The sequence below is a fragment of the Balaenoptera physalus genome (assembly GCF_965194825.1).
Source record: "Balaenoptera physalus genome assembly, chromosome: 10".
NCBI classification, from domain to species: Eukaryota; Metazoa; Chordata; class Mammalia; order Artiodactyla; family Balaenopteridae; genus Balaenoptera; species Balaenoptera physalus.
Window position 1 is genome coordinate 35026547 of NC_138889.1, and position 18114 is coordinate 35044660.

Below are 18114 nucleotides of genomic sequence, written 5' to 3' on the forward strand. Positions count from 1 at the left end.
TACTTATGTGCTTATCTCTCCTGTTGAGTTGCAAGCTTCTTTTAAGGGCAACGGTTGTGTCTTACTCATCTTCATAACCCCAACATTTTACCACAGTGCCTGCACACAATTGGCTTTCAATAAATGAGTGTTGCATGAATGAATGATAGATGTTTGATTTAATTAGTGAATTCCCAGAAATGCTAAATCACAGTGACTAATTTTAATAAATTCCAGAGTCTCTTCTTGTTTTTAGTGTTTCAGACTCTACTATTATTTCCTGCTTTTTTGTGTAAATATATTGAGATTGAAAACATTATATTACATTACCCTACTTACATCTATTTTCAAATTTTTATTTATTTTTAAGGTTTTTGACAAAGTGATTTTTGTGATCATTTATATGTAAATTTATTTTGTAGGTTTTCGAAACTTACATATTGATGACCAGATAACTCTCATCCAGTATTCTTGGATGAGCTTAATGGTATTCGGACTAGGATGGAGATCTTATAAGCATGTCAGTGGACAGATGCTGTATTTTGCACCTGATCTAATACTAAATGAGTAAGTAGTAACTTGACATTTGTTGTTATTGTTATCAAAAGTATATATGTAGGATAATCTTGAAAATTACATTTCAATAGATGATCATACATCTAGTGTCCTAAATAATAGAATTTTCCTGAAAGGTTTCTTAGAACTACCTCGGGATATAGCTTTAAATGACAACATTAATAAAATTGTATTATTTTATCAGTGATTTGATATTTGGAGCTTTTTTCTTTTACTTCAATAGTTGTCACAAATCAAAATTTTTTTAACTTCAAAAATGTATCAAGAAATATACTTAAAGACAAAAGTAAATATTTAGTTTATCCAATTAAAATTTTTACATTGGTAGTAATGAAGATAATGGATTAAATGAGGAATATTTTTGCATGAAAGTATTGACTTACCTTCAAAAAGTAAAAATATTATCTGTCTTCCTAGAGGAAATATTAGACTGGCAATTTATTTAAAACATTGAAAGATAAATACTGAAATTGAATTCAATTTGCTTCATTATATTGGAATTACTGTAATTAACTTTGTACATGTAACCTTAAACTGAGTAAGAATCTTTTCATGAAAATATTTATACTGTCCTAATGGTGCATGCTGACTCAGAATTATATAACATGATAATTTATATTTGGATAAGTCTTTACAGATTACAGGTAACTTTCATATATTTTATTCCATTTTTTCCTACAATCCCTTGAAGTTGGTAAGGAATCAGCACCCTTTATTTCACAGTTCAGGAAACTGAGGCAGAGGAGATTGCATAATTTGCCAAAGAATCTTAGCTCTTCTGAGTCAAAATCTAGTTTTTTTTTTCACTATTCCTGTTCACTTCTTTGACTAGCACAAATATTACAAAACAGTACAGAGTTGAGAAAATGCCTTAAGTAAATTTCCTTAACATTCAGAATTTGTGTTTGTCTTGTCACTTATTTAATGCTTGTTAATGTTGTCTTTTCTATATCACCATACATTTCCTCTAGAATGGTTCACTGTGTAACTATTTTGTACTGAATACTCTAAACTGAGTACACTGAACTATTCTATACTATTCAATTTCTGTGAATTGAATTCACCCTCCCATTGGATTGCACACAAAATTTTATTTGTGTTTTTCACAGGAAAAAATCAGTAAATAAAGTATTTCCTGAGTGTTCCTCAGCACCACATTTTCAACTCCCACAACTTTGCTCTCCTTTCTTGGTTTAGGTTTTTAAAATGTGATAATAAAAGTGAGAAACAACATTAATCTTAGTTAATGTGTATTTAATATAATTTTCTAACTTCAAATTTTTTAACCTCAAAAATCCAGTATTGTGACTAAATTTAGAAGACATTTAAAATTCCAAATATTGAGTTTGTTTATAAAAAGTCATTTACAATAAGTCAGGTAATTACTAAATCTCATAATCTCTGATACAATACATAAACTGGCTAAGATACTCTGTGTTTTTTTTTTTCCCTGTTGCTTTTTGTTTTGTGTGTTGTGTGTGGTGCAAGACAGCGGATGAAGGAATCATCATTCTATTCATTATGCCTTACCATGTGGCAGATCCCACAGGAGTTTGTGAAGCTTCAAGTTAGCCAAGAAGAGTTTCTCTGTATGAAAGTATTGCTACTTCTTAATACAAGTGAGTGAGCATAAGTAACTTAATACAAGATATTTACTTTCTTTATTTTTAATTCATTAGGAAAGTTTCAAACAACAATATGATCATATGATTACACATGAGCTATGAATCTTAGATAACAACTGCAAAAGAGAAACATCCATAGACTATAATAACATTACTTCATATTTCTCAGGTTTTACCTATCACCTAATATTAAAATAGCCCATCAATTAAGCCAGGTTCTATCCTTTTTAGGTAAAACATAATTAAATGACTTTTTCATATTCATCCAATTAGATATTATAAACTAATTAATATTGCATAATCACAAACTATGCTTCCCTCCATCCCAACCCCACAAAGGATTTACTCTGTAAAACACACAATTTTATTTGTAACTATTCTCTTTATCTCAGGATAGGCTAACGGTTATAACACATAACTGCAAAGATCAGTAGCATAATACAATAGCAGTTTATTTATTACTCACAGTCAGCCCAGTGGGTTGGCAAGAAAACCCAGGCTCCTTACATCCAGGGGCTCTACCCTTTTCATCACCTTGGAGTCCTCCATTGGATCTGACTAGAAGATGAGCACTGCGGAAGAAGAGGTTTAGAGATGAGACCTTGAACTGTCTGCCACCCACATTCTGTGGCTCACCTTAACTGCAGGAGAGGCTGGAAAATGAACCCTAGTTGCATACCCTGAAGAAAAAGGAAATGTTGTACTATAGAACAGCATTGGTAACCAGAAGGATGGGTAGATATCCATTCATTCTTTAATACACAAAGAACACATGCATCTCTGCTTCAGTGGATCTCCAAGGGTCTGGGTGGGAAATTTTTTTAAATTGCTTCTAACTTTTACCCTTTTCTGTGCCATTTCCATGCACAGGTAGACTCAGCCTTTGAATGTCTGAATTGGCCCTTCCTTCACTCATAGTGATTTGAAAGGAAACCACAGAAAGCTAAGGCCTTAGCTAGAAAGTGAGCCAATAGTTTCTCATCAATGATTGTGCAGAGACTTCCTTCTAATGGCATAAATCTTGAATGGTGGGGCTGGGGAGTATATCAAGAGAAAAAGCAGAAAAGCTGAACTCTTAAGAAGAAAGTTTACCTCATGAAATCTATGCCCAGATACAGATTAATACAGGATCTAAGGATCCATAGCCTTATCCCCCACCCTTGGAAACCCTATCCGGAGCATAGACCTGCAAGCCTAATTTGATGAAAAAGCATAAAAGGGGTTAAGGGAATTGATATGGGACTGGCCAAGAGAGTCAACTGGAATAAATGTAATAATACAGCAGTTAATGCCTGTCATTCTCTTCTTGACAGTAATGAATCCAATAGCAGATATATCATAGATAGTCCTAGATCTCCCAAATTAGTTGATGTCATTAACATAATTCTGTAATTATGGCTAGGCTACATTATGCTGGGGACCAAACAACCCCAAATCTCAGTAGCTTATCAAAAAAAAATTTTAAGTATTTATTCTTCTTACTATATTTCCAATGCAGATCAACAGGGAGGCTCATTGTCATCACTCAGGTGTCCAGGCAAATGGAGGCTACATCTTGACGCATGCTTCCATAATCACTAGAGCAGTGGTAAGGAAAGGGAGTGGTAAGGGAAGGAAGGGAGATACATATGACTTCCACTCACATACCATAGAAGGCAAGGTTTTTGGCCACTTGCAACTTCAAGGAAAGGGAAAATCATATATTTAGTGAATAGCACTATACGTAATATATATATATATATATTATTATATGTAATTGTGTAATAAAATTTGCACAAATTTTAATGGGATTTTTGAGGAGAGACTTGGCAATGTTATTGAAAATTCATCATTAAGTCTTAAAAACTAGGTAAGTATTACAAAAATCTGGGGGCAGAGAGAGAATTAGAAAGCTACAATAATTAATAGAGTATGGAAGAGAAATACATACACTGAATTAGTCAAGTCAGACTAGTACATACTAGAACTTAATATGCTGCAGTGGAAACATCACAGATCTTTGAGCATGGAACAAATAAATATTGTTGAGAAAAGCAGCTTTATATTTGGGGGAAACTTAGTTTGGATATTTAGCTCAAATTGTATCCTAAAATAAATGGCACATAATTGTAAGCACCTTAATTGTTAAAAATTAGCTAAAAGGAATATAAATGATTTAGAAATCTCAAATAAGGAATACCTTTTAAAAAATAAATGCAATAGGAAAGTTGGCAAAGAAAAAGTTCAATGATTTGATAAGAATTTAAACCTCCCATTTGCCATTAAAAATTAAAATACAGATATCCAGGAAAATATGGCAGTTTGAACACACACTTTTACCATTGTTCCTAATAATAATAAAACTACGTAAAAATATTAGTCAAGGGATTTTTTTAAGAAATAAAATAAAAGGGAAAGAAAATGAAAGAAAAATCAATAGCAATAAAATTCTGCAAGCCAGCATGTAGAACTAATTTAGCATACCTGAGAAGGTGGATTCTAAGCCTGAAGTAAGAAAAGTCAAAAAGCACCTTGATTTGCATCACTGAACCTCTAACATGTTTTGCAATTAGTGACAACAATGATTTTTTTTTTTTTGAAATGAGAATGAAAGTAGAATTTAAAACACCAAGTTCTGTTGAAAATCTGTTTCCAAATATCACCCAACCATGCAATTGTTCTTCTGCAACTAAGGCAGAGATTGTAGGTTTATTCCCTGAAGAGGATATAACAGAAGGCAGCTGGATTGGTGAACTGCAGGCACTGATGAGGGTGAGGGGTTCGATAGTGGAAACAAATTAAGTATATACTAAATGTTGAGACACCATCCTCCGAACCCACCTATCTTCTGGAACACCATCATCCAAGTTTATATTCTCCAGATAGGAAAATGAAAGATTCTTCTCTAAAGAATTTGTTTAGCTGGAAAGAAAAATAACTAAAAATGCTAATAGCAAGAGTTTCTCTTTGAAATAGCTTAGCCAGATTGCCCTGCACTAAAGCTCACAGTCAATAAGCACTACCCATTCAAACGGAACTATCAATCAGCTTTTTAATTTTCCACTCTTGAATGTAAATAAACAACCAAGGCATCTGAGGAAGGCGTTTGATATCAAAGACAAAGACAAAAAAAAAAAAAAAACTTGGAGGAAACAGAAACCATGTAGGGAGATGAAAACTTCAAAAAAATTTACAAGCCATCCTTCTTTAGAAAGATAAAAGAGCATATTCCAACCATAAAACAATGACTGGATACATGAAAAAGGAATAACACAAAGAAAAGAGCTCTTGGAAATTAAAAATATATATATATATATATATTTATATTTAATTTAAAAGTGAGTACTGGCATTGGAAGACAGAGTTGAAAAACCTCTCAAAAGTAGAGCAAAAAAACAAAAAAAAATAAGAAAAATCACAGTTCAGAAGGAAGCCCAACACCCAAATCTAGAAAGAGAATAACAAACCATTAGAAAAAGAAATAAAGATATAAACATTAAGGGAATAGTCTGTCTTTTCAGCAAATGGTATATGGAAAACTTCATTCAAAAAAATTAAGTTGTACCCTTACCTTACACTATATACAAAAATTGACTTGTCATTTTGGAGAGAGGTGGCCAAGATAATTGAGTAGGAAGACCATGAACTCACCTCCTCCCACAGACACACCAAAATTACAGCTATTTTCAGAGCAACTATCTATGAGAACAACCTGAAGACTATCAGAAAAGATTTTCCATAACAAAAGAGATAAATAAGGAAGCACAATGACTCAGGTAGGAGAAGTGGAAACATAATATAGTCAGGACCCACATCCCTGGGTCAGCAACCCACAAATAGAAGAAATATCACAATTGTAGAGGTCCATTCCAAGAAGCAAGGGGTCTGAGTCCTATATCAGGCTCCCCAGCCCTGGGTCCTGCACCAAGAAGATGAGCCCCCAGAATATCTAGATTTGAAAACCAGCGGGGCTTAACGTTTGAGAGAGCTGGAAAGCTATAAGAAACAGAGATGCTGCTTTTAAAGAGCATATGCAAAATCTCGCATACTCCCAAGTCCTAGCATAATGTCAGTAGTCTGAAAGGGGCCTGGGTCGGACCCACTTGCTGATCTTGGAGAGCCCCCCAGGAAGGCAGGAGGCAACTGGGACTACCCCTAGGAACAAAGATGTGGGTGGCAGCCATTTTGGGGAGCTCATTCTACCATGATAACACAGGCGCTGGCAAACATCATTTTAGAATCTTCTCTCTGGATTAGCACAGGGGGCTTACCTGCCCTCCAGAAAGCAGGTACCAGCCCCAAGACACCCTGGGCTGCCCAACTACACAGGGACCCAGCCCTGCCTGCCAGTGGGCCTGTAGCCACCACATAAGGCAGGGACTCACAGGGAACCAGCCCTCCCTACCAGTGCACCCACAGTTGTCAGTCCCATCACAACAGAAGGGCACACACAGTTCACATACTAGAGAGTATAGCTCTGGTGGCCAGAGGGGAACATACTGCTGGGTCCCTAGAACGTCTCATTCATAAGGCCAGTTCTCCAAGATTGGGAAATGTAACCAACCTACATAACACATAGAAATAAACACAGAGAGTTGGGCAAAATGAGAATAAAGAGGAATATGTTCCAAACAGAAAAACAAAACAAAATCTCTGAAAAAGAACCAAATGAATTGGAGATAAGCAATCTACCCGCCCCCCCCCCCAAAAAAAAGAGTTCAAGGTAATGATTGTAAAGATGTTCATGAACACAGAATTCCAACAAAGAGTTAAAAATTACAAAGAACCAATCAGAGCTGAAGAATACTATAACTGAAATAGAAAGAAAGAATAGATTAGATGATACAGAGGAATGGATTAGTGATCTGGAAGATGAAGTAGTGTATATCCCCCAAGCTGAACAGAAAAAAGAAAAATGAACTTTAAAAAATGAGGATAGTTTAAGAGACCTCTGGGGCAATATCAAGCATACTAACATTTGTATTACACAGTCCCAGAAAGAGAGAAGAGAGAGAAAGGGGTCAAGACCTTAAGAAATAATAGCTGGAAAAATTCATTAACCTGAGGAAGGAAACAGACATCCAGATCCAGGAAGCACAAAAAACTATAAATAAGATGGACCCAAAGAGGTCCACACCAAGACACATGATACTTAAAATGACAAAAATTAAAGATAAAGACAGAATCTTAAAAGCAGCAAGAAAAAAAACCAGCTAGTTATGTACAAGGGAACTTCCTTAAGACCATCTGCTAACTTTTCAGCAGAAACTATGCAAGCAAGAAGAGAGTGGCATGATACAGTCAAAGTGATGAAAGGAGAAAACCTACAACCAAGAATACCTAGCAAGGATATCATTCAGATTTAAAGGAAAGAAAAAGAATTTCACAGTCGAGCAAAAGCTAGGAGAGTTCAGTACCACTAAACCAGCTTGACAAAAAATGTTAAAGAGACTCTGCTAAGCAGAAAGGAAAGGCCACAACTAGAAATATAAAACTCTGAAAGGAAAATTCTTACCAGTAAAGACAGACATACAATAAAGGTAGTAGATCACCACTTGTAAAGCTAGTAAATGGTTAAAAGACAAAAGTAGTAAAATCATCTATATACAATAAGTAGTTAAGGGATACACACATTAAAAAGGTATAAAATACTGCCTAAATACATGAAGCAAATAATAACAAACAAAAAGGGAGAAATTGATGGTAATACAATAATACTAGGGGACTTTAACACCCCACTTACATCAATGTACAGAAAATCCAGACAGAAAGTCAATAGGAAACATGGGCCTTAAATGAAACGTTAGACTAGATGGACTTAATAGATATCTACAGAACATTCCATTAAAAAAACAGGAGAATACACATACTTTTCAAGTCCACATGGAACATTGTCCAGGATAGATCGCATGCTAGGCCACAAAACAAGTCTCAATAAATTTAAGAAAAATGAAATCATATTAAGTGTCTATTCTGAACACAATAATATGAGACTAGAAATCAACTACAAGGAAAAAAACTGGAAAAAATTACAGGGAGTCTAAACAATATGCTTCTAAACAACCAATGGTCACTGAAGAAATTGAGAGAAAATAAAAATACACCTTGAGACAAATGAAAATGGAAAACAAATTGTTCCGGAATCTATGGGACACAGCCAAAGCAGTTCCAAGAGGGAAATTTATAGCAATACAGGCCTACCTCAAGACACAACAACAACAAAGAAATCAAATGAACAATCTAATCTACACCTAAAGGAACTAGAAAAAGAAGAGCAAACAAAACCCAAACTTAGTAGAAGAAAAGAAAGAAAGATCAGAACAGAAATAAATGAAACAGAGATGAAAAAACAATAGAAAAGATCAATTAAGCTAAAAGCTGGTTCTTTAAAAAGATAAACAAAATTAATAAAACTTTAGCCAGAATCACCAAGAAAAAAAGGAAGAGGGCCCATAAAAATAAAATCAGAAATGAAAAAGAAGTTACACCTGTCACCACAGAAATAAAAAGATCATAAGAGGTTAGTACAATATGTACCAATTAGTACAAATATGCCAATAAAATGGACAACCTAGAAGAAATGGATACATTGCTAGAAATGTGCAGTCTCTGGGATTGGCATATGTACACTATTGACACTATGTGTAAAATAGATAACTAATGAGAACCTACTGTATAGCACAGGCAACTCTACTCAGTGCTCTGTGGTGACCTAAATGAGAAGGAAATCCAAAAAAGAGGGGATATATGTATACCTGCAGTTGACACTTTGCTGTACAGTGTAAACTAACACAATATTGTAAAGCAACCATACTCCAATAAAAAAATAAAGATAAATTTTTTAAAAACCTAAAAACAAAAAAGAAATGTACAATCTCTAAGAGTGAATTAGGAAGAAATAGAAAATATGGACAGAATGATTACCATTAATGAAATTGAATCAATAATCCAAAAACTCCCAACAAACAAAAGTCAAGGACCAGATGGCTTCACAGGCGAATTTTACCCGTATCATTCTCAAGTATTAAAAAAAGTTAAATAGGCCAGCATTCTATGAGGCCAGCATCACCCTGATACCAAAACCAGACAAAGATACCACAAAAAAAGAAAATTACAGGCCACTGATGAACGTAGATGCAAAACTCTCAGCAAAGTATTAGCAAACTGAATACAATAATACATTAAAAGGATAATGCACCATGATGAGGTGGGATTTATCCCAGGGATGCAAGGAAGCTTCAGTATCTGCAAATCAATCAATATAATGAACCAAATTAACAAATTGAAGAATAAAATCCATATGATCATCTCAATAGATGCAGAAAAAGCTTCTGACAAAATTCAACATCCATTTATGATAAAAACTCTTAACAAAATGGGTGTGGTGGGAACAGATCTCAACATAATAAAGGCCATATATGACAAACCCTCAGCCAATGTCATACTCAGTGGTGAAATCCGAAAGCATTTTCTCTGAGATCAGAAACAAGACAAAGATGCTCACTTTCATCACTTTTATTCAACATAGTATTGGAAGTTCTAGCCACAGTGTCAGACAAGATAAAGCAATAAATACCATCCATATTGGAAAAGAAGAAGTAAAACTGCCGCTGTTTGCAGATGACATGATACTATATGTAGAAAATCCTAAAGATGCTACCAAAAACTATTTAAACTAATAAATGAATTCAGTAAAGTTGTAGGAGAGAAAATTAATATGCAGAAATATGTTGTACTTCTATACACTTATAATAAACTATCAGAAGGAGAAATTAATAAAACAATTCCATTTATAATTGCATCAAACAGAATAAAATACCTAGGAATAAATCTAACCAAAGAGATAAAAGACGAGTAATCTAGAAACTGCAAGACATTGGTGAAAGAAATTGAAGATGACATAAACAAATGGAAAGATATACCATGCTCATGGATTGGAAGAATTAATGTTGTTAAAATGATCATACTGCCCAAGGCTATCTATAGATTCAATGCAAACCCTATCAAAATACTACAGGCATTGGGCTCCCCTGGTGGCACAGTGGTTGAGAATCTGCCTGCTAATGCAGGGGACACGGGTTCGAGCCCTGGTCTGGGAGGATCCCACATGCCGCGGAGCAACTAGGCCTGTGAGCCACAACTACTGAGCCTGCGCGTCTGGAGCCTGTGCTCCGCAACAAGAGAGGCCACGATAGTGAGAGGCCCGCGCACCACGATGAAGAGTGGCCCCCACTTGCCGCAGCTAGAGAAAGCCCCCGCACAGAAACAAAGACCCAGCACAGCCAAAAATAAATAAATTAATTAATTACTTAAAAAAAGAAAATACTACAGGCATTTTCCACAGAACTAGAAAAAATAATTGTAAAATTTGTATGGAAACACATAAGACCCTGAATAACCAAAGCAATCTTGAAAAAGAAGAACAAAGCTAGAGCTATCAAGAGCCCTGATTTCAAACTATACTACAAAGCTACAGTAATCAAAACACTATGGTACTGGCGCAAAAACAGACACATAGATCAATGAAACACAATTGAGAGCCTAGAAATAAACCCATACTTGTAAGATCAACTAATCTAAGACAAAGGAGGCAAGAATATACAATGAAGATACAGCCTCTTCAATAAATGGTGTTGAGAAAAATGGACAGCTGCATGCAAAAGAATTAAACTGGACTACTTTCTCACACCATGTACAAAAGTAAATTCCAAATGGATTAAAGACTTAAATGTAAGACCTGACACCATAAAATTCCTACAGTATATGTTTTATTGCCTATGTTTGGCAGTATGCACTTTGACATTGGTCTTAGCAATATTCTTTGGATCTATCTCCTCAGGCAAGGCCAACAAAAGCAAAAATAAACAAATGGGACTACATCAAACTAAAGAGCTTTGCAAGGTGAAGGAAACTATCAACAAAATGAAAAAGCATGTTACTGAATGGGAGAAGATATTTTCAAATTCTATATTTGATAAGGAGTTAGTATCCAAAATGTACAAAGAACTCATACAACTCAATATCAAAAAACAACCTGATTAAAAAATGGGCAGAGGACCTGAAGAGACGTTTTTCCAAAGAAGATACTCAGATGGCCAACAGATACATGAAAAGATGCTCAATGTCCCTAATCATCAAGGAAATACAAATCAAAACCACAATGAGATACTACTTCACACCTGTCAGAATGGCTTATCATTAAAAAAGCAACAAATAACAAGTGTTGACGAGAATGTGGAGAACAGGGAACCCTTGTGCACCATTGGTAGGATTGTAAGTTGGTACAGCCACTATGATAAATAGTATGTAAGTTCTTCAAAAAATTAAAAATAGGATTGCCATATGGTCCAGCAATTTCACTTCTGGGTATTTACCTGAAGAAAACAAAAACACTAATTTGAAAAGATATATGCATACCACTGTTCATTGCAGCACTATTTATAATAGCTAAGATATGGAAGCAATGTAAGTGTCCACTGATAAATAAATGGATAAAGAAGATGTGGTATATATATATATATATATATATATATATATATATATATATATATATATATGGCAATATATAATGGAATATTACTCAGCCATAAAAAAAGAAATGTTGCCATTTGCAACAACATGGATGGATCTAGAGGGTATTGGGCTAAGTGAAATAATTCAGAGAAAGACAAATATTATGTGATCTCACTTACATGTGGAATCTAAAAAACAAAACAAACAAATAAAACAAAATGAAAACAGACTCATAGATACTGAGAACAAATAGGTGGTTGCCAGAGGGGAGGGGATGGGGGCAAAATAGGTAAAGGGGATTAAGATGTACAAACCTCCAGTTACAAAATAAATAAGCCAGTGCATGTAATATACAGCATAAGTAATATTGCCAGTAATATAATAACTTTGTAAGTAATAACTTTGTATGGTGACAGATGTTTTCTATACTGATTGTGGTGATCATTTCATAAAGTATGCAAATGTCAAATCATTATGTAGTACACCTGAAATTAACATATTGTACATCAACTATATTTCAACAAAAATTTTAATTAACTTGAAATAAATCAAAGAACTAAATCTAAGATCTAAAACTATGAAACCCTTAGAAGAAAACATAGAGGGAAAGTTTTGTGACATTGGATTTTGCAGTGATTTCTTGGATATAACATCCAAAACACAGGCAACAAAAGAAAAGATAAATAGACTTTATCAAAATTTAAAACTTCCATGTATCAAAGGACACAACACAAAGAAAAGGCAATCCATTGAATTGGTGAAAATATTGAAAATCATATGTCTGCCAAGGTAAAAGTATTAATATCCAGACAACATAAAGAACCTCTACAATTCAACAATAAAAAAATAAACCAATTTAAAAATAAATAAAGGTCTTGATAGACATTTCTCAAAAGAAGGTTTACAAACAGCCATTAAGCACACGAAAAGATGCTCAGCATCACTAGTCATTAGAGAAATACAAGTAAAAAACAATTAGATACCACTTCGCACCCATCAATATGGTTACTTACTCTCAGTAAAACAAAAAATTATACTAGAAAAGAAAAGAAATCATAGTAAATGCTATATGACTTGACTGTAGCAGCATTTTGCATAGCTAAAATAATAAACACTGAATATTGATCTAACCAATATTATGAAAATGATATTAGGAAGAGGAGGAATAGGAAGTTCTATGTGTGTGAGTGTGTTTGTGGTGTGGGGGTAATAGTAGATCTGGAATATGGAAATAGAGCTACAGTCCCATTTTCCATACTGGAAAGTCAAAAGTTAAAAATAAAAACTCAAGGAGCAGCACTATAAGGATGTTATTGAAAGCTATGGAAGGAAAGATCAAAAGAAATAGTTGAAAGAATTGAAAGTGTTTGCCTCTGGAGCATGGCAAAATTTGGATTGCCTGGGCAGTACTCTTTGCCCTAATAAAGTTACAAAACTGATTAAATATTTTAAAACTAGGCTTTAAACCACAAACTGAGAAGAATATTTAAAATACAGCTTAGATCACTATAAATGAATAGAAAACAGAAAAAAAAATCACTAAAAAGCTTAAGAAAATTGTTCAACCTCACTAATAGAGAAGTGAAAATGAGATGGTATTTTATTTTTCTCTATAAAAAGCAAAGATTACCTAAAATGAAAATACTCATTACAAAGCACACAACAGTTAACTAGTAAGAAGTAGTTTAGAAATGTATATTATCAGTGTTAAGACAGTTAATACCTTTTACTCTAATAATTCTACTTCTAAGAATATATCCATAAAAAATAAGACATTCATCATAAGTATTGTTTAGATTAGTAAAATATTCCAAATGTCAAATGATAAAACAATTAAATAAATTGTATGTCCTACACATTTTTGTGATATGAAATTTTATGTGAGAATTAAAACATTCATTTTTGAAGAATTTTGAATGATATAAGTAAATGTTCTCAATATAATATTAGGAAATGTCCTAAAATATTGGATTGTAGGATCTCAGGTGACTTGTAATTTTCCATGTATTTTCTGTATTTTCTAAAATTTTTCCAATGAATACACATAATTTTTAAATTAGCTAAACCAAAAATAAGTATTCTTTTTTTAAAGTATTCTTATCTAAAATAGCATCTGGCTAACTGCCCTTCACTCACTCTCTCCCATTTGCCACTAACATAATTACAAGAAATCCTAAAAACCCACATGTGGACTCAATAAGAATCTGAGAGAAAATTCTCCAATCATATAATGCTGGGTGTAATAATTAAGAAAACAATGAATTAATGTAAAGAGCTCAAAGGAAATAGAAATTTTTTGGAGAGCTGGTTCACCATAGATCTGAAATCTAAGGAAGAGAGTAGGAGAGGAGGATAATTTTCAGAGATATCCCAGGAGCATAGGATGAGAGCCTAGTGATTAAATTATCATATCCTAGGAGCATGTTGTTAGTGTTGATACTAAAAGAATGAGACAGTGTGGGATTAGGCCCGCTTTTCTTGTAAAGAGGATAATTGGTTCAAGTCTGGTCCTAAACACTTAGATGGATATAGTGAGGGCTTTGGGTTACTAGTTTTCCAACTCTTTAAAGCCCAATGAGAAGACAGTACTTCAGTAATCAGAAGAAAAAATAATTTTATAGTCATGTTTAAGAGTGAGGAAGATTTGAGGATTGGTTGGGAAGTGTAAAAAGAGTTATGGATGTTTAAAATAGCTGCTATAGGGATTTCCCTGGTGGTCCAGTGGTTAACACTTGGAGCTTCCAATGCAGGGGGCATGGAACTAAGATCCCACATGCCATGTGGTGCAGCCAAAAAAAAAAAAAAAATTTTTTTAAAGTAATAAAAGGTTAAAATGGTAAATTAAAAAAAAATAAAATAGCTGCCATATGAAGTAGAGGGACAAGATCATAGATACACATAGCATATACATACAAATGTATGTACAACAGTTAAGTTTTCAGTTGGAGCAAAAATCTCATATTGCCAAGATTACCTTTCTAAATCCCTTTTATACTCAGGATGTGAGCTCTTGAAAACTCAAAACCAAAGAATTAACTTTTGGTTTCTATCGGTTTGTTATCTGTGGCCGTCTTTTTTCCAAGGGAAGTGGAAGCCAAGGTCTGATTGGGGTAGAGGGAATAAAGTCGGAGGTTTTGAAAAAGGATTATTTATCTCCCTTTGCTGGACACATACGGTTGGCTTTGCTCAAATGAAGTACACTTCTCTATAGAAATATTGCTAAGGGTCAAGATCATAAATCCAGAGATTATGTGATTTTTCTTTCAGCAATCTGGATGTAGTTGCAGAAAAAGTCAGAAACTTCACTTCAGTTTGAAGATTTGTTTGTAGGACAAGTGAGACCAAAGTAAAAGGAAACAAGGAAACTGGGAGTTCTGGTAATAGAGTTGCTAAAGAAATCAACCAGACATCTCAGACAAGTGACAACAGAAGGACCGAAAAGATTTAGGAGAAAAGCAATAGGTAAATTGACTATGTAGTGGAAACAAGAGAACTAGTTATAAGAGTAGGAAGTTGTGCCCAACATTTGGATGTATGAATTAAGGATTTCAGAGGTAGATATATAAATTACCAGTTAACATCATAATAGGAATGAGAGGTATTCTCAATAAAATCAGCAACAAAATAGGGGTATTTACCATTACTATTATTATTTAATATTGTTCTGGAAGTCTTAAACAATGCATTGAACCATGAGGCAGAAATGAGAGCTACAACTGTTGGAAAGGAGAAAATGAAGCTATTATTTGAATATAGTATTGTCTTATACCGAAAACAAAAAATCAAACAAAAGCTGTTAGATTTTAAAATATAAATAAATGAATAAATAAAATACAGTAAAACCAAGTGGCTGAATATAAGAGAAAATTCAAATATCAATGGCTTTCTCTCATATCAGCAGGAAGGAGACAAAGACAAAAAAGATCCAGCATACATGTAGTTGTAAACTAAATCAAACTAAGTATTTTAGACAGGAATGTAGAATAATGTCAGGTGCTCTTTTGAGCAAATGCTAATAGCTCTAAAATAGGTAAGCTGAAATGTTCTTTAACTTACCTAGTTGTTCTTATCATATTCTTCAAAAGAACTAGAAGTTTACATGTTCTAAAACTTTTCCTATTTAAGATGTTTGTATCTAGAGTTGCAAATCAAAATAAATCATTATACAGCTCAGAAATTTATATTATAAACTGCTAGTGTCATCTTTTTTAAACATAACTGCCATTTGTAATTATCTTCTTGCAGTTCCTTTGGAAGGACTAAGAAGCCAAAGCCAGTTTGAAGAGATGAGATCAAGCTACATTAGAGAGCTCATCAAGGCAATTGGTTTGAGGCAAAAAGGAGTTGTCCCTAGCTCACAGCGTTTCTACCAACTTACGAAACTTCTTGATAACTTGCATGATGTAAGTATTTTGTTTTCTAGAATATTAATGATTATTTTCTGAATTACATCTATAACTTCTTAAATGTGAAATATAAATTTTACTTCATGTGTTTTCTTCAAATTTATATTTGTACTTACATTTTAAAAACCTGTATCATACTGCTCAGAATTTATATTATGCTTTTTTCATTTTTAGTGTAGATCACCCAAATATCCTTTTACTAGTATTTGTATAATTTGAGAGTAATTTAATGGTTGATAGGAATTGTGACACATTTTTCTGAATATGCTCTCAAATGTTTTTGTCTTAAGCTAGAAAAGATTTTATGTATACAGGAAAAGCAAAGATATGGATGTGGAGAATAAGACTCTCATACCATTTTGGATGGAGTTATAAGTCAGTAACAGTGCTAATGGACAATCTGGCAGCATGTAGCAGTAGTTAAAGTTTGTGTGCTTTTCAAATTCCCACTTTTTAGGGCTTATCTTAAATAAATAATTAGACAAGTATTTAAGATATGTATGCATCATTGCCTATACAAGAGGAAAAAAACCCTAGAAATACCTGACACCAAAACTGGGTAAATAAAATAAGATATATGGGGTTAGTTGAGACATATTGCATACAAGCTTTTATCACTACTGTGTTCAGAAACCACACTAAAATAACAACAAAGCATAAAAAAGCTCTCTACTCACCAGGTCAAATTTGAGGCCTCACTGCTGAATATGAACCGACAGCCAAGATTATTAGCCATTTAGATAAAGCCTCTAAAATGTAAGGCAGAGAGCAAAATAAACAGAAAAAAATGTAACTTAAAGGAAAAAGCAAGAGTGCAGAAAATAGAAGAAAGCTTCAAAAAATTAAGATATTCAGAGAAATAAGAATGATGTTGCATCCATGAAACAAGAATAGAAAACATTTTATAAGGAACATTTAGCAAGAAAACACTTTTGGATAATTAAAGAAGAGCAGAAATTAAAAATTCAATATAAATATAAAACTCAGGAAATATAAATCTCAGGGAAACCCAGAAAAAAATAACAAAAAAGATAAAGATATGAAAAAGTAGAGAGATAGCAAATTTAGGGAATTAATCCATGGGGTTCCATTCTCCAGTTAGTAATTTCCAGAAGAAAGAAGAGAGAAAATCAAGGCGAGGAAATTATGTAAGAAATCATAAAAGAAAAGTTGCTAGAACTGAAGGATATGAGTTTTCTGAGTGTAAGGGCCCAGTATACAGGCACAGCACAATTGAACCAAGGCACATTGTAAAATTTCAGCATACCTGGAATAAAGAGGGTATCATAAAATATACCAATGAAAAAAGAAATAAGTCACATAAAATCATCAGGATTCAGAAGGATGTTGGACTTCTCAATAGCAATACTGGAACCCAGAAAACAATGGACCAATACCTTCAGAATTTTCAAGGAAAGAAAAATCTTCAACAAGTTTTTTACCAGCCAAACCATCAAACAAATATGATGGCATCATAAAAGTATTTTCAGACTTGCAAGATCTCATAGAGATTACCTCAAATACAAACTTTCTCAAGGGCACCTGAAGGATTTCTTACAACAAAACACTGGAGTAAGCCAAAGTAGAAGATTCAACCCAAGAGAGATGCAAAGGGGTGTTCCAGCACACTAACTAATGCAGAGGATTTCAGGACACTAATACCAAGAAAAAAATGGAACTGAGCTATTACCAATTGCATGAACATATTGAAGTGAGTCTTTACAGTTCTGTCAGAAAATCTGACTATGGCTTTGTGATATAGAAAAAACAAAGGAAACAGAAACATAAGGTGATTAGCCCTAGCAAAATTAAAGTAAGTCATATAAGAAAGAAAATGTAATCCAGCAGGAAACAATAAAAATCTTTGTAATATAAATGTTAGATATCGATTTAGCCAATAATTGAGATATAACTATATAGAGAATGGAGAGAAGAGAAAGTGTGTGTAGTTGAGGAGGGGGGTATATAGTACAAGAGAGCTAAATCCTCATTTAATAGAAACTTAATCAATAATGCAAACTTTGGAAAATAAAATT

The 18114-nt window shown here is 33.6% G+C and overlaps 1 protein-coding gene across 2 annotated transcripts in view; it reads left to right on the forward strand.

Moving 5' to 3' along the window:
- PGR (progesterone receptor) overlaps positions 1 to 18114 on the forward strand; it is a gene marked incomplete at its 5' end in the record, with an annotated part of 116225 nt that overhangs the window by 82254 nt on the left and 15857 nt on the right. For both annotated transcript variants that reach the window (XM_082409897.1, XM_082409898.1), the window contains 3 exons: positions 402 to 546; positions 2044 to 2174; positions 15918 to 16075. In XM_082409897.1, the coding sequence (XP_082266023.1) occupies positions 402 to 546; positions 2044 to 2174; positions 15918 to 16075 (434 nt within the window). The remainder of the gene's footprint in view (positions 1 to 401; positions 547 to 2043; positions 2175 to 15917; positions 16076 to 18114) is intronic.